This window comes from Carettochelys insculpta, chromosome 10, assembly GCF_033958435.1.
Source record: "Carettochelys insculpta isolate YL-2023 chromosome 10, ASM3395843v1, whole genome shotgun sequence".
In the NCBI taxonomy this organism is placed as follows: Eukaryota; Metazoa; Chordata; order Testudines; family Carettochelyidae; genus Carettochelys; species Carettochelys insculpta.
This window is the reverse complement of record NC_134146.1, coordinates 5407571-5424681: the sequence shown is the minus strand read 5'-3', so window position 1 is coordinate 5424681 and position 17111 is coordinate 5407571. Positions and strand designations below refer to the sequence as shown.

Genomic DNA, 17111 nt, shown 5'->3' with positions numbered 1-17111 from the left:
AATTAAGGTATTCTCTGCAAACATCTGGAAGAAAATAAGGTGATAGGTAACAGTCAGCATGAATTTATAACGAACAAATCATGTGAAACAAATAGGATAGCGCTCATTAATAAGATAACAAGTCTTATGGCTAAGGGTAAATTGGTGGATGAGATAGACCTAGACTTTAGGAAGGCATTTGATACAGTCTTGCATGATCTTATCAATAAACTAGGCAAATACAATTTCAATGGGGCTACTGTAAGGTGGGTGCATAACTGGCTGGATAACTATTCTCAAAGAATAGTTATTAACAGTTCACAATCATCCTGGAAGGGCGTAACAAGTGGGGTTGCACAGAGGTCTGTTTTGGAACTGGTTCTGTTCAATATCTTCAATGATTTAGATACTAGCATAGAGAGTACACTTTGGAAATTTGTGGATGATACCAGGTTGGGAGGGGTTGCAACTGCTTTGGAGGACAGAATCAGAATTCAAAACTATCTGGACAAACTGGAGAAATGGTCTGAAGTAAATAGGATGAAGTTTAATATGGACAAATGCAAAGCATTCCACTTAGGAAGGAACAATTCCACACATACAGAATGGGAAGCCACTGTCTAGGAAGGAGTATGGCAAAATGGATCTAAGGGTCATAGTGGACCACAAGCTAAATATAAGCCAACAGTGTGACACTGTTGCGAAAAAAAAAATAGCAAACATGATTCTCTGGGATGCATTAACAAGAGTGATGTGAGCAAGACATGAGAAGTCATTCTTCTGCTCTACTCTGCGCTGATTAGGCCTCAACTGGAGTACTGTGGCCAGTTCTGGACCCCACATTTCAAGAAAGATATGGAGAAATTGGAAAAGCTCCAGAAAAGAGCAACAAGAATGATTAAAGGTCTAGAGAACATGACATATGAGGGAAGACTGAAAGAACTGGGCTTGTTTAGTTAGAAAAAATGACAAAGGAGACATCAAAGCAGTTTTCAAGACCAAAAAGAGTGTCACAAGGAGGAGGGAGAAAACGTGTCCTCCTTGGCCTCTGACGTTAGGACAAGAAGCAATGGACTTAAACTGCAGCAAGGGAGGTTTAGGTTGGACATTAAGAAAAACTTCCTATCAAGTTTTGTTGCTCACAAGCAGGGAAGAACTAGTAGAAGAAATAGAAGTGGGAGGAAACCTGGGCTGCAGTGACCATGAGATTGTAGATTTCAGGATCTGGACAAAAAGAAGAAAGGAGAGCAGACCTCGACTCCCTGAGAGAACGGATGAGCAGGATCCCTTGGGAAACAAAGATGAAGGGGAAAAGAGTTGGAGAAAATTGGCAGTATTTTAAAGAAGTCTTACTGAAGGCACAGGAACAAACCATCCTGCTGCATAGTAAAAATGCAAACATAGTAGGCAACCAGCTTGGCGTAACAGGGAAATCCTTAGTCAGCTTAAATTCAAAAAGGATGCATACAAGAAATGGAAACGGGGACAGTTGACTGAGGAGGAGTATAAACATACGACTGGAGAATGCCCGGCAGTAATCAGGAAAGCGAAAGCACAATTGGAACTGCAGCTGGCAACGGATGTGAAGAGTAAAAAGAAGGGTTTCTACAGGCATGTTAACAATAAATGGGTTATCAGAGAAGGTGTCGGGCCGTTAATGGATGAGGGAGGTAACCTAGTGACAGATGATGCAGGAAAAGCTGAAGTACTCAATGCTTTTTTTGCCTCAGTCTTCATGGACAAAGTCAACTTCCACATGACAGTCCTAGATAATGAAGTATGGGAAGGTGGATGGCAGCCATCTGTGGTGAAGGAACAAGTTCTGAGCTATCTAGAAAAACTAGATGTTCACTAGTCCATGGGTCTGGATTTAATGCACCCAAGGGTACTAAGGGAATTGGCAGAGGTCATTGCTGAACATTTGACCATTATCCTTGAAGACTCTTGGCAATCAGGAGAGATCCCGGATGACTTGAAAAAGGCAAACGTAGTGCCCATCTTTAAAAAAGGAAAGAAGGACAATCCAGGGAACTATAGACAGGTCAGCCTTACCTCAAGCCCTGCGGAAATAATGGAGAGAATTGTCAAGGAATCCATTTTGGAGCACTTGGAAGAGGGGAAAGTGATCAAAAGTTGCCAACATGGATTCACCAGGGGCAAGTCCTGCCTGACCAATCTGATTAGCTTCTACGATGAGGTAACAAGCTCTGTGGACATGGGGAAGTCAGTGGATGTGATATACCTTGACTTCAGCAAAACTTTTGATACGGTCTCCCACAACATTCTTGTCCATAAATTAAGGAAATATGGATTGGATCTTTGGACTATAAGATGATAGAAAGATGGCTTGAGGGCCGGGCCCAGCAGGTAGTGGTCAATGGCTCAATATCTGGATGGCGACCAGTTTCAAGTGGAGTGCCACAAGGCTCAGTTCTTCTTCGAGTGTCCCCGTGGGTGCTCCACATTAGGTGTCAGGCTCGCCCGGCGCCGCAGATCGGATCTTCCAAGCACTTTCTGCCGGACCGTGCATGCACCGGTGCACGCCGCTCCCTTGCGCGCTCCTGGCCACGTGCGCGATCTGGTCCCCGCCAGTTCCTCTTAACCGCCGTCGGCTGCAGACGGAATCCGACTAGGCTACGGCCAAGTTAGCGTATTCAATGGTTTTAACTGTTTTTCTTTAAAGTTTTCAAGTTCTTAGTCTATTGTTAAGTTAGCCAGTTGTTGTTTTCAAAAAAAAAAAAAAAAAAAAAAAGAAACAACAAGCGGGACGGCATTCAGTCCAGTCCTAGTAATAAGCGGAGCACTGGAGGCCAGGAGCCTAGGGCCATTAGCCCTCCTGCCGCGGCAGGCTATCGGAGAGGGGGAAAACAGCACAGAGAAGGTGCTAAGTACCCCATTAACAACTGAAAGACTCACCAACAATGTCCTATTCAGGATTCAAGAAATGTGAGTCTTGCCGAGAGGCAATGCCAGTGTCTGATGGGCACAGTCACTGCATAAGGTGCCTGGGGGAGTCCCATGTCACACAGAAATGCTCCTTCTGTGCAAAATTAAGAGCCAGAGCAAGGAAGGACAGGGAGATGCGGCTTAAAATGCTGCTCTTCGACAAGGCCCTCCAGCCAAACGTGCCAGAGTGGCCGCAGCAGGAGGGACCCTCCGGGGCCCAAAAAAGGAAAGCCGCCTCCCTCCCCCCATCAGCGCAAAAACGGAGGAAAGTCTCCCCAGCCCGATCCCTGCCGGCAGCAACAGCGAGCGGGACGGGAGGAGCGCACAGCCCCCAGCCGCAGCAACAGCTGATCGGCGGCAGCACGGAGAGCCACGTGGAGGCGGCTCAGCCTCCAATAATCAAACAGCTGCCCCGCACTGCAGGCAGGGCAGCGGCTAAACAAGCGCCGGTACCAGCGGCACCGCAAGCAGCGGCACCGACCCCTGGGGGACCGGCGGTGCAGAGCGCGCAGGCACGCAGCCTGCAGGCACCAGAGGACACCGCCCGTGCGGCACCGCCCATAAGCGTGCCGAGCACGGCGCGGACGGGGCCGAGATCCCCTACACGTCAGGGGGCAGAGCTACCCCCTCAATGAGGGGGAAGGCTGCACACAAAACAAGGCACCGCAGCCCCTCTCCAGACAGGGCTGCAGAGTTGCTTCCTCTCAGCCCTCCGCTCATGCTGCAGACTCCAACTAGAAGGCAGGGGTCCCCCCAGCCTACCCGGAGCCCCCGTCTCCATTTTTACAGCCAGCCTTGCCCTGGCTGGGACCACCTTCACCCTTCCTGGGGTTTGAGCCGCTGGAGTACTATCACAAATCGCTCTCTCCAGTGTCCCAGGTCTCTCGACGATCTCGCTCCCCCAGACGCAGAGGGTATGCACCAAGGGAGTGGTCGAGGTCACCTTCCCAAGAACAGTGCCCATGCTGCCACGGTCGCCCCTATCACGCGGGGCATAGACACCACCGGCAATCTACCAGGGAAAGATCCCCACAGACGGTCCCGATTCCCCGAGGGCAATCGCGAACGGGGACAGACTCTCAAGTATCTCAGGGGGAACTGGTTATGGAACCCCGAGATTTTTCCCTTGCAAGCTTCCAGTGAGCGGATGAACCATCACCAACAGGAACCGGAAGGGTCCAGAGAGGCGTACCCCAGTGGTTCCTCACTCTCCTCCCTGGACGAGGCTACGGCCCTGGGGGACGTCCATCCTCCGGACGATCTCAAACAGTTCCAAGAGCTGTGTAAGAGGGTGGCCTTCACCCAAGGCATCCAGACAGCAAAGGTGCAAGAGAAACACCATAACCTCCTCAAAAATCTGAGACCTCTGGCCTCCTCCAAAATAGCAATACTGCTTGATGATGCAATCTTGGAGTCCGCCACTATGATATGGCAGACCCCTGAGACTATTCCGCCTGTCCACAAGAGAGCGGAAAAAAAAAATACTTCGTGCCGGCGAAGGGCATGGAGTTCCTGTTCAGCCACCCACAACCAAATTCCTTGGTGGTGGAGTCGTCGCAACAAAGATCAAAGACATCTCAATTCAAGACAGGGGGAACAGACAAATATGCCAAGAAGAGCTGTTCGGCAGAAAGGTCTACTCCTCCTCCACTCTACTGTTGCGAATGGCAAATTACGCAGCGCACCTAGCGAACCATAATTTCGACAACTACACTAGGTTAACCTCCCTCATGGACTCGCTTCCAGAGGGCAAGAAACCGGTGCTCAAGGCCATAGTGCAAGAAGGCTACGCGGCCTCGAGGACGGGAGTTCAGATCGCCCTGGATGTTGCGGACACAGCAGCACGCTCCACAGCTACGGCAGTGGTGATGCGAAGGGAGTCCTGGCTCCAGACTTCGGGTATACCGAGGGACCTGCAGGCAAAGATAGTCGATCTTCCCTTCGACTCGCAGAAGCTGTTTGCTGAATCAACTGACTCGGTCCTTCATTCCAGTAAAGATTCAAGAGCCACACTTAGGACCCTGGGGATTTACACCCCTCCATACAGAAAGAAAAAGTACTACCCTCAACAAAGACGGTACCAGTACCAGCAACAGCGTCCCCAGTACCACAGGGGTTACAAGCAAGGGCGACATCAACAGCACCAGCAGTACAGAACTCCCAGGCGATGTTCCCAACAGAGCCGTGCGTCCTCGGGGCAGGGCCAGAGGCCACAAGTTTGACACACAGATCCAGGGCTGCGCCATCACTACCATCGCACAAGGTCATCCGAAGTGGTTATTCCACCATCGCCTCTGACCATTCTATAACCCGTGGCAAAGGATCACCACAGCCAAATGGGTGCTGGAGATCATAGCCACGGGGTACGCAATCCCCTTCCAGTCGCTCCCACCGCCACGACCTCCACCCAGGCCCCACCTCCAGGAGGCCCCCCACGTAGCGAGGCTCAAGCAGGAGGTAGACCATCTCATGCTCACAGGGGCAGTGGAAAGAGTGCCAGAGCAACTGCAAGGGAGAGGGTCCTACTCGAGGTACTTCCTCACGGAGAAAAAGACAGGAGGCTGGAGGCCCATCTTAGATCTTCGAGGCCTCAACCGGTACCTGCGCAAGCAACGCTTTCGGATGATCACAATCTCCTCCATCCTTACGGCACTAGACGATGGAGATTGGTTCACAGCCCTCGACTTACAAGACGCGTATTTTCACATAACTATCCATCCGGCTCACCGATGATTTCTCCGGTGCATGGTAGGCAAAGAACATTTTCAATACAAGGTCCTACCGTTTGGCCTCTCCTCGGCCCCCAGAGTCTTCACCAAGACCTTGGCAGTGGTGTCAGCCTACCTGCACAGACAGGGGGTATTTATATTCCCGTATCTGGATGACTGCCTACTCAAAGGGGCCTCGAAGGAGGAGGTACTACGCATGATACGCGTCACAGCAGGCACGTTCTCTTCGCTCGGCCTGGTTATCAATCTGGCAAAATCAAAGATAGATCCCACACAGGACATAGAGTTCATAGGGGCACGCATAAATTCTATTACAGCGAGAGTGTATCTACCAGAGACTCGCTTTCGGGCCATCGGCTCCCTCGTGCAAGTCATCACCTTCAGCCCTATGGTGCCGGTTCTGACGTGCTTACAGCTGCTGGGCCACATGGCAGCGGCGACGTTCGTAGTACAGAACGCCAGGTTACACATGCGCAGCATGCAGCACTGGCTGGCGAGCGTATACGAAGCGGCAGCACACACCGTTCACAGGGTGGTGTCACCCACAACAGAGGCGCGCAAATCCCTGCAATGGTGGGTAAACCCCAAGAACATGCTAACAGGGGTACCCTTCCACCAACCACAAATATTGGTTTTTCTTACTACAGATGCCTCCCTCATAGGGTGGGGAGCACACATGGGCGAAGAGGTGACGCAAAGGCTGTGGTCCTCCACGGAGCAATCACTGCACATAAATATACTGGAGCTCAGAGCAGTGTTCAACGCCTGCAGACACTTTAGAGACCATATACAAGGCAAAGTAGTCGGGATCAGTACAGACAATACCTCCACCATGTTTTATATAAATCGGCAAGGAGGAGCTCGGTCCCGTGCCTTATGTGTGGAAGCAGTCCGGTTGTGGAACTGGTGCATCGCCAACAATATAACCTTGAAAGCCTCGTACTTACCAGGCGCTCACAATGTGAAGGCAGACCAGCTGAGCAGGCGTTTCACACTCACGCACGAGTGGCAGATCCGTCCCGATCTGCTACGACCGATTTTTCACGCATGGGGTTTTCCCCAGATAGACCTGTTTGCTACTCAACACAACAAGAAGTGCCCACGATTCTGCTCCAGGGCAGGACTGGGATGGGGGTCCCTGGGGGACGCATTCGCAATCTCCTGGAGGGGCCCCCTGCTTTACGCTTTCCCTCCCACAGTGCTCATCCACAAAGTCTTGCAGAAAGCCAGGAGGGAAGGAGCCCGAATGATCCTGATAGTCCCAACGTGGGATCGACAGCAATGGTTCCCCCTACTCCTGCGCATGTCGGACCGGCCACCCATGCCCCTTCTGGTGGCGCCGGATCTGCTCACGCAAGCCCAGGGGTCCATAGTGCATCCGCACCCCCAAGGTCTGCGACTACAAGCGTGGTTAATCCATGGCTCAGCTCCCTAGAGAGCACATGTACGGAGGAAGTGCAGCAAGTCCTAGAAAGTAGCAGGAGGACTTCCACCAGGAGGACCTACAAGCAGAAATGGACTCGCTTCACGGCATGGTGTTCTACCAAACACCTAGCCCCACTTTCGGTGCCTATGCCTGTGATATTAGAGTATTTACTGGACCTCAAGAGAGGAGGACTCTCACTATCCTCGTTAAAGGTCCACCTTGCCGCCTTTTCGGCGTTCAGACACAAAGAGGAAGGGCACACGGTGTTCGCCCATCCCATGGTTACCAGGTTCCTCAAAGGGTTGGTAAACCTATACCCCCCTCGGAAACCGCTTCCACCTTCGTGGAACTTGGACCTGGTGCTTAATGCAATAACGGGACCACCGTTCGAGCCTTTGGCCACGGTTTCCCTCCGCCTCCTTATGATAAAGACGACCTTTCTTCTCGCAATCGCGTCAGCTCGCAGGGTGAGCGAGCTTGCGGCAGTTATGGCAACGCCACCCTGCACTGTTTTTTCCAAGGAGGCGGTAACCATACGGCTGCATCCAGCCTTTGTTCCTAAAGTTTCTTCTGAGTTTCATATTAACGAACCTATCGTTTTACCCTCGTTTTATCCAAAGCCTCATAACTCTAACAAAGAGGCGCGCCTACACCTCCTGGATGTGAGGAGGGTGCTAGCCTTCTATATAGACAGGACGAAGTCCTTCCGGAAAGCGGATAGACTCCTAGTCTCTCTCGCTCCCAAATCGAAAGGAGGTCTCTCTTCGCAGAGAATCTCGAAGCACATCGTATCCTGCATAAAAATGTGCTACGAAGTCAAAAACACTCCTTTACTGGCCACGCCCAGGGCTCATTCCACTAGGGCGGTGGCAGCATCAACAGCCTTTTTCAAGGGCGTTGCGCTAACAGACATTTGCAGAGCGGTGACCTGGTCATCCTATGACACCTTCGCCAAACATTACGCCCTTCACAGGGTATTCCAAGAGGATACCCGTCTCTTGACAGTGGTCCTCTCAGGGACAAGCTGCACATAATCCGATTACCCATCTCCTATCTTGGGTTACTGCTGGGTAGTCACCTAATGTGGAGCACCCACGGGGACACTCGAAGAAGAAAGAAAGGTTACTCACCGTAGTAACGGTGGTTCTTCAAGATGTGTCCCCGTGGGTGCTCCACTACCTGCCCATCCTCCCCGCTTCGGATCTCTGTTTAGTGTTTTGCAGGAGCATCCGAGGCAGTTGGTCAACGAACTGGCGGGGACCGGATCGCGCACGTGGCCAGGAGCGTGCAATGGAGCGACGCGCACCGGCACATGCGCGGTCTGGCAGAAACTGCTTGGAAGATCTGATCTGCGGCGCCGGGCGAGCCCGACACCTAATGTGGAGCACCCACGGGGACACATCTCGAAGAACCACTGTTACTACGGTGAGTAACCTTTCTTTCTGGGGCCGGTGTTGTTCAACATCTTTATTAATGACCTGGATGAGGGACTGGATTGCACCCTCAGCACGTTTGAGGATGACACAAAACTAGGGGGAGAGGTAGATACGTTGGAGGGTAGAGAGAGAATCCAGAGGGACCTCGATAAATTGGAGGACTGGGCCAAAAGAAATCTGATACGGTTCAAAAGGAGAAGTGTAGAGTCCTGCACCTGGGGCGGAAGAATCCCAAACATTGTTACAGGCTAGGGACTGACTGGCTCAGCAGCAGTACGATGGAAAGGGACCTAGGGGTTACGGTGGATGAAAGGCTGAATATGAGTAAACAGTGTGCCCTTATAGCCAAGAAGGCTAACGGCATACTAGGGTGAATTAGGAGGAGCATTTTGAGCAGATAGAAGTAGTTATTCCCCTCTGTTCAGCACTGGTGAGGCCACATCTTGAATATTGTGTCCAGTTTCGGGCCCCCCAGTATAAAAAGGATGTATACTCACTGGAGCAGGTTCAGCGGAGGGCCACAAAAATGATTAAGGGGCTGGAGCACAAGACCTATGAAGATAGGCTGAGGGATTTGGGCTTGTTTAGTTTACAGAAGAGAAGACTTGGGGGTGATTTAATAGCAGCCTTCAACTTCCTGAAGGGGAGCTCTAAAGAGGAGGGTGAGAAACTGTTCTCAGTGGTGTCAGATGGCAGAACAAGGAGTAATGGTCTGAAGTTGAAGAGGGATAGGTGTAGTTTGGATATCAGGAAAAACTACTTCACCAGGAGGGTGGTCAAGCATTGGAATGCGCTGCCTAGAGAGGTGGAAGATTCTCCATCCCTTGACGTTTTTAAGTCCCAGCTGGACAAGGTCCTGGCTGTGATGACTTAGTGGGGGATGATCCTGCTTGAAGCAGGGGGCTGGACTAGATGACCTCCTGAGGTCCCTTCTAGCCCTGTGATTCTGTGGTTTTGTGAAAGTGGTTAAACACCAGAATAAATTGCATAGGGAGACTGTGGAATCTTCATCACTGGAGATGTTTAAAAGCAGGTTAGATAGACATCTATCGGGGATGGTCTAGATGGTGCTTTGTCCTGTCGTGAGGGCAGGGGACTGGATTCAATGACATTCCAAGGTCCCTTTCAGTTCTAGTGTTCTCTGATTCTATGGCCCCTTTCAAGAGCAGCCTCCTGAAAAACCACCAGCAGAAATAGAAAAGACTGAAATAGCCCAAAGGCTGGTGTTTGGTTCCTTGGCTGTTAATAGTTAAGTGACATGAATTTTCAGTTTGACTCAATGCACTTTTTAATTACAGGTCATGGACTGTCATCTGTATCCACTAATGGCGGCAAGTACTCTAATGTCTTGGTATCACCCTCCACATCATCAATACATGGCATTCAAAATGGAGATTAAGCACAGACAATAGTTTAATAAGCTTTTAATGAGCATTTATGAGATTCACATATGCTTACAAAGATGAACAGGGCTGTCAAAAGACAGATTATTGCCTCCCCTTGTATTATGCTACAGTATTACAAGCTGCTTGTTGCCATGAGCAGGCAGATTCAGAGGACTACTTGACTGGATGTGTTGGTGGGCTGCAATGATTTCCTGTTAAGTTATGTGGTATGGACAGTCACGTTTTCCCACAGTGCACTATAAACAAAGGGCTAGTACACATACAGCCAAGGAAGGAATTAGCAAGTCACAAGCAAGCTGGTTTGACTAATGTCAGCTGGTTTGACTCATGTCAGCATGCTACAAGGTCTAAGACCCAAGCCCAGAAATTCTAAAAATAGGGCAAATATTCAGTGGGAACACTAAAGCCCAGACTTAGAGTCCCATAGTCCATGGGCTTACACTGAAATGTAGAAATAAGAACATCAGTACTGGGCCAGACCAAAGGTCCATCTAGTATAATATCTTGTCTTCCCACAATGGCCAATGCCAGGTACTTCAAAGGGAATGAACAGAACAGAAAATCACCAAATAATCCATACCCTGTCATCCACTGCCAACTTCTGTGGCTAGAGACACCATCCCTGCTCATCCTGGTTGATAACCAATGATGGACCTATGCACCATGAATTATCTAGTTCAGGGGTGTCCAATACATTCGTCACTTGCCACACATGGCAAATGTGACACCGCATTGTGGCGAATGCAGCTTGTACCTACACAAGGCTCCTCCTGAAAGCCACAGGCAGGGAGTGCTGTCTACCCACTCCATGCATGCACCCCACTGCTTGGTGGGAGAATCATGCAGCAGCAGCAGCCCCAGCAGCTTTGGTGAATTGCTGGCTTTGAAATAGAACTGGGGAGTGGGGGTTCCTGGCCTTGGGGGAGGGCATTCAGTTAGAGCAAGGGGAAGGGGAGGGCATTTATTTAGAGCCAGGGGTGGGGGAAGGTGGCAAATATGGAAAAACAATATCCCCAAGCGTGGTGATCTTTGAATTCCTGTTGGACACTGCTGTTCATTTTTAAACTGTGTTACAGTCTTCACCAGAATATCCTCTGGCAACACAGTAGGTTGTGGAGCGTGAGAATATTTCCTTTGGTTTGTTTTAACCCTGCTCCCTATTATTTCATTGATGTTCACCTCTAGCTCTTGATTGTAACACTTCCTTATTTGCATTTCCCCCATCAGTCTTGATTTTATAGACCCTTACCATATTTCCCTCCCACCCCTTACTCATTTCTTTTCCAATCTGAGAAGTCTGTGTTTTATTAATCTCTCCTCATGTGGAATGTAATATTTTGTCATTTGCTGTAGCTTTTCGAATGTCAGTGTAACTTTTTTGAGACAGGGTCATTGCATCTATACAGTTTTCAAGATGTTGGTGTACCATGGATTTAGACAGAAGCAATATATTTTCTGTCTTAATACCTATCCCTTTCCTAATGATTCCCAACATCCTTTCCCTTTTTGACAGCTTCTGCACACTGAATTGATGTTTTGGGAGAACTGTCCAAAATGACTCCAACATCATTTTCCTGAGTAGCAACAGCTAATTTAGGGCCCGCCCGCCCCCCCCCCCCATTTTATAGTTGGGATTGTTTTCCAATGTACATTACTTTATCAGCACTGAATTTCATTTGCTGTTTTGCTGCCCAATCACCCAATTTTGTGAGATTCCTTTGCACCTCTCTATAATTTGAAAATTTGACCACCTTACTGTTTTTTTCCCTCCTAGATCAGCACAGACCACTACTGGAAACCACTATTTACCTCTCTCCATCCTGAAAACTGACAGTGTATTCCTACCCTTTGTCTTCTATCTTTCTACCACTCTTCCATGAGAGAACTTCCCTCTCAGCCCATGACAGCTTACTTTGCTTTAAGAGAGTTTGGTAAAGGACTTTGTCAAAGGCTTTCTGAAACTCCAAGTACACTGTATCCAATGGATCGCTCTTGTCCACATGCTTGTTCGCTCCTCCAAGAAGTCTAGTTAATTGGTGAAGCATGATTTTTAAACAAACATGTTTTCTTTCCCAGTAAATCATATTCACCTAAGGGTCTGGCAATTCCATTCTTTACTACAGTTTTAATCAGTTTGCCCAGTATTGAAGTTAGACTTATCAGCAGGAGGGGCTGGGAACAAGGGGATCTGGACCCAGAAGGGGTGGGTGGATAGGGGGTCCACCCCTTCCATGCTGCTGAGGAGAGATGGTAACAGAAAGGAATGAGCACATCTTCCTACAGCCGGGGGAGAAACTCTATCCTCCAGCCCAGCTGGGACTAGGGGCTGAGCCTGGTATATGGTAGGAGCTACCAGTCAGATTTTCCCCTCACCTCAGTGATTCACCTCCCTGCCAGCTGCCTTGGGCATCCCAAACATACAGCTGGAGAGGGTTACAGAGCTGCTTTTGTGGCTTCCCTACGCTTTTTCTGAGGGGAAGGAAAGAAATCTGAAGGGGGTGTAAACCCTGCGCATTCCTAGGGGCCCAGACTTGCCCCAGGACTGGCGCAAGGATGCTGGTACTCGCGGATTTAAACAAGAGCCGTTCTGTAATTTCACATTCGGGTTCCTCCTCCTCTTGGGTGAGCGCCAGCGGGTCCTGGGGACTCCTCACAGCCTAGTTCCTCCCTTGTTCCCCAATCACTTATGACGCCTCAGGCGGGGACGGTAGCTCCAGTCTGTCACCTGAACAGCCTTGGCTCGGGGTTGGGCACCTCCCTCAGAGCCTCGGCTCTGCCCTTAGCTCCCGGCCCAGCTCGGGCCTTGCCCAAGGAAAAGCTCATCCTAAGGCTACCGCTACGGCGCAGGGGCCCTGCCACAGCGCTGGAGGTTGGGTGCAGCTCTACCCCGAGGGAGGGGACGAGGCGGGCGGGGGTCGGCAGATTCCCTCTGGCCCGCCCGCAACAGCGATCCCCTCACGCACCTGCAAACCGGCCCTTAGCACCGGCCCGGCCGCGACAGCCCGAGGTGCCACCAGGGAGCGCGGCCGCGCCCCCGAGCGAGGCAGGCGCCTGGCCAGGCGGTAACGGCGCAGCCCGCCCGTCACTCTCGGAGGCCTGAGGCTGCAGGCGGGCGGCAGCGACCAGTCTTCGAGCCTAGCGGGGGCGCTGCCGCGCGGGACGCAGCTGCGCATGCGCCGCTCTGGGCTATGGCTGCGCTACGGCTCCTACCCCGGCTCCTGCTGGCCTCGCGGACGCACCTGGTCCGGCCCTGCTCGGGCGACGCCCCCAGTTCTGTGCCCCAGCGCATCGCCGAGAAGCGCCGCGCCGCGCTGCTGGGGGGTGGCCAAGCCCGCATCGATGCGCAGCACAAACGGGTGAGCAGCTTCTCCGGCCGGGCCTCACCCGGCGCAGGCACGGACCGAGCGCCCCTCCCCCACCAACCGCCCCGCCCCCGGAGCCCGCCCCCGTCACACCTCAGGTGCTTGGCTTCGCCCCACCCCCCCCCGTCCCCAGCTCGTGGCAGCAGCTTCCCCCCCTGACTCCGTCCGCCCCTGCGAGACTGACCGTACTCCCTCGGGCCTGACCACAGTCCCGCCCTTCCCTTGGTGCCTGATCGTGAGCACCAGCCTCCGTCTCCAGCCCCTGCTTCTGGCCCCGGCACCAGCCTCACCTGAGATCCCCAACGTCCCCCGGCACCAGCCCTTTCCTCCCTCACTCTGGTTCCTGACAAATGGCCCGACCCAATGCCTGCCCTCCCACCAGCTCCTCAAATGACCAGGCCTGAGACTAAAACAACGTCAAGTCCTGTGGCACCTTACAGAGCAACAGGTGTTTTGGAGCACAGGCTTTCGTGGGCAAAGACCCACTGTGTCAGATGCATGAGTGGGGACTCCAGAGGAGGGTTTAAATTTATAGGCTCGTGATAAGGAGGGAGTCCCAGCCCTGAGACTGATTCCCTTACCCCCAATTCCTTCCCAGTCCCACTGCCCTTGAGTCTCCCCCCACAAACGCATCCCTCTCAACACTGACACCAGTGCAGACGTCTCTTGGGCATTGTGACCCTTCCTTGTGTAGTACCCAGAGGCACTGAGACCTCATACTCGGGTAGGCTTTAGCTCATGTGGTAGAACACAGGGCTGTATCCCCTATGATTTCAGGTTCAATCTCTCGGGCCAGCAACCCAGGTTTGTCAGCGTTACACTGGCACTGATTTTTGTACACACATCTGTTGTCTCCCCCAAGTTCTGACTTTTCCTATGAGCAATGACGCATGCCTGCATGACTTAAACCCTACATCCCGAGCTTGGCAGTGGGCCAAACTTTCATGGGCCTGGTTCCGCTATCTCTGCCAGTGCATCTGGGTGATTGGCTCTCTCCTAGCAGGATGGACGATGATGGGCAGGTCTCCACTAGCCTTGGTGGATGAGACAGTAGCTGGGGGGTCTGAGTTCTCAATGGGCTTCCTACCATTATGCCCCAGTATACTTTTTATTAGAGAATTGTAGCCATGTTCTCTCCAAACATAAGATTGCAGAGGTCAGTGTAGAAAGCTTAGTAGCGTACAATGTGAAGGACACAAATAGTCCTATCATCAATAAGGAGCATGTTTCACAGACAGCCGTGTCTTTACATAACCCTAAATTTTCTAGCACAACTGTTTGACCTGTTTCTGTAGAGAAACTATTTTTTGGTTTCCCTGTACATATTCTGCTGATGGAGGTCTTTGATGAGTTCTACAGCTGAACCTGTGTTTCTGGAGTTAAGCCACTATAACATACCAGGGTACAATCCAGAATAATGAGTAAATTGTTTCCTCCATGCGCTATAACCTGGAGTGTCCTTTACCATAGGCACCACCTTCATGGGTTCTATGGGCTGGAGCACCCATGGGGAAAAATTGGTGGGTGCTGAGCAGCTCCCCTAACTACTTTTCCCCTACCCCCAATGCCTCCCACCTGTTCCTCCCATCTGCCTCAATCAGCTGTTTTCAGTGTTTGGCAGGGAGTGGGAGGGAGCAAGCGAGGGATCACGCAGTGTACTCAGCAGAGGAGGCAGAACTGGAAGTGAAGAGGTGAGTCAGGGGCAAGGCATAGGGGGAGGCAGGATCTAGGGGAAGGCAGGGGGATGACCACATCCCAGCACTTTTCAAAGTTGCGGCCTCTGCCCCTTTACAATCTCTTGCTGCTGTAGCCACCAACTTGGATTTTTAACAGAAAATCTCAGTATGGAAATTACTCTCAGCTGTGCCAGTGTGTACATGTGTTGCAGGCATCCAGAGGACCAGGCAGACTGTGGCTCTTACTAGCCTTTTTTACATTGCAAGGTGACTCATGCACACCACCAGTCCCACATCTTCTCTCAGAAATGTTTGTCCTGTACTTCTCTGCCCTCTTCTGAAGTCAGTTGTTCCTTGAAGGGAACACAAGCTAAACTGAGACTTCACAGCTGATGAGTCTTCTCAGTTATGAGTCCCTCTTTCCAGGAATTTCTCAAGTGAATAGCATGCAGAAACCTCCTCTCTTTGATGTATTTGTGCCCAGGGATTCCTAACACGGGATTGCTTCAAATTTGATCTGATCCATGGATATTGGGAGCCAAAGACTTGGGCGGATTTTTTTTTTTTTTAATCTTAGCCACAACATTGAAGAAATGACAAATCTTATTCATGCAGCAGGCCATCAGAATGGTCACAAATGTCTTGAAGTGCGGACACACCTACTGTACACATCCTATTATATGTTCCTCTTTGATCAGAGAAATCTGAGGTCTGATCTCATTAAACGCTGTGCAATCTCTAGTTCTACTTTCCACCCATATGACTTATTCCATCCCTCCAATATAATTTGTAGCCAGGAATGATGGAATCCCTTTGATTATTTTGTTTCTCATTTTGCCATCTAGTTTATTATGGCAAGGCCATCTTGTGTTGTCAAGACTTTCATTTCATCTTTGCTTGATTTTAAGTTTCTCTAATTGTTATGCACACATTACTGTTTTATTTTTGACCATGTACCTATTTCTAACAAACTCCTTAGTGTGACACTAAGTTTAAGTTTTTGGAATTTACCCATTCCTGCTCCAGTTCAGCTGTAATTTCTGATCAGCCCTTTACTGGGTACAGAGCTACATTTGTATTCCTGACAACTTTAACCAGATGCCCTGATCTATCTTGTGTCTTTGTTGGCTATCCCTCAATATGAAGATGATGTCAACCTGTGGGAAAAGTCCTTGGTGAGACTTAAGATGGCTGAGGAGACCAGTTCGTGCTTTACAAGTTTTTCCAGATATGTGACAGTGGGTTCGAAAGAGTACAGCTGCTTGCTGGGATACTGTGCCCTTTCCTTCTTTCTCTTCTGTTTCTTAGCTCTTGAGCAAGGTGAGTCCTTTCCGTTCTGGCTGTGACTTGATATGTGATGCAGTGCCACATCAGTCTGTTGCCAGCCAGGTCTTTCCAGTTCATGGTCAATGTCTTCTTTCTTAAGATATGTTTTTAGGGTGTCCTGCTAGCATTTCTCTGTTGTCTGTGGATTCTTGTATCATGACTGAGTTAGAAAAGAGAATGTGCTTCAGAAGACAAATATCAGCCATCTGCACACAATGACCAGTCCACTGAACTTGATGATTCATCGTTATCTCTACATTGCTCAGAGTAAACAAAATAACCACTGTACTACACCGCTTTCTAACAGGCCCTCTCAGGGACCACCCACTGCCTCTGTTCTGATGTTCCCTCCAATGATAACGCGGTTCCCTTTCCATCTGTCTTTTTTGTGCTGCCAGGTTTTTTTTGTACTGAGTTTGCCTTAATTGATATTGAGATTATTTTCATTGTTTCAACTATTATGAGGAAGGGGTCAAACAGTGCCTTAGTAAAGCAAATCTTGGGATGCGTCTAGGCTCATTGATCAATATTAACCGCCACATGTTTTCTTTCAGTGGTATTAAGTTCTAGCTTGCAAGGATGTTGTAACCAAATGATGGTCCTGTTAAATGTCATTTGCTGTGTTTCAGGGAAAGCTGACAGCAAGGGAGAGAATTCTTCTGTTGCTGGACCCTGACAGTTTTGTTGAGTATGACATGTTTGTGGAACACAGATGTGCAGACTTTGGGATGGAATCTGATCAGAATAAGGTATTTCTGTTCAATACGTCTCTAGTGTCTTTTAATCCATAAGGTGATAAATTGTTCTTCTGATCCAGTGAGGACA

At 50.2% G+C, this 17111-nt stretch overlaps 1 protein-coding gene and 1 long non-coding RNA gene across 8 annotated transcripts in view; one reads left to right on the top strand and one right to left on the bottom strand.

Moving 5' to 3' along the window:
* The window catches only part of LOC142018255 (uncharacterized), a 42670-nt gene extending 29374 nt beyond the window's left edge, over positions 1-13296 (bottom strand). For 4 of the 6 annotated variants that reach the window (XR_012646766.1, XR_012646767.1, XR_012646769.1 and 1 more), the window contains exon 1: positions 12886-13023. This is a non-coding gene — a long non-coding RNA (uncharacterized LOC142018255). Of the gene's footprint in view, positions 1-12885; positions 13024-13161 lie in introns of those variants that run through there. The other 2 variants (XR_012646770.1, XR_012646771.1) reach the window with 1 other exon arrangement.
* The window catches only part of PCCB (propionyl-CoA carboxylase subunit beta), a 50188-nt gene continuing 46052 nt past the window's right edge, over positions 12976-17111 (top strand). The window contains exons 1-2 of one of the 2 annotated variants that reach the window (XM_075003880.1): positions 12976-13278; positions 16916-17035. In XM_075003880.1, coding sequence (XP_074859981.1) covers positions 13111-13278; positions 16916-17035 — 288 coding nt within the window. In that variant the 5' untranslated portion in view covers positions 12976-13110. The remainder of the gene's footprint in view (positions 13279-16915; positions 17036-17111) is intronic. The other variant, XM_075003881.1, reaches the window with a different exon arrangement.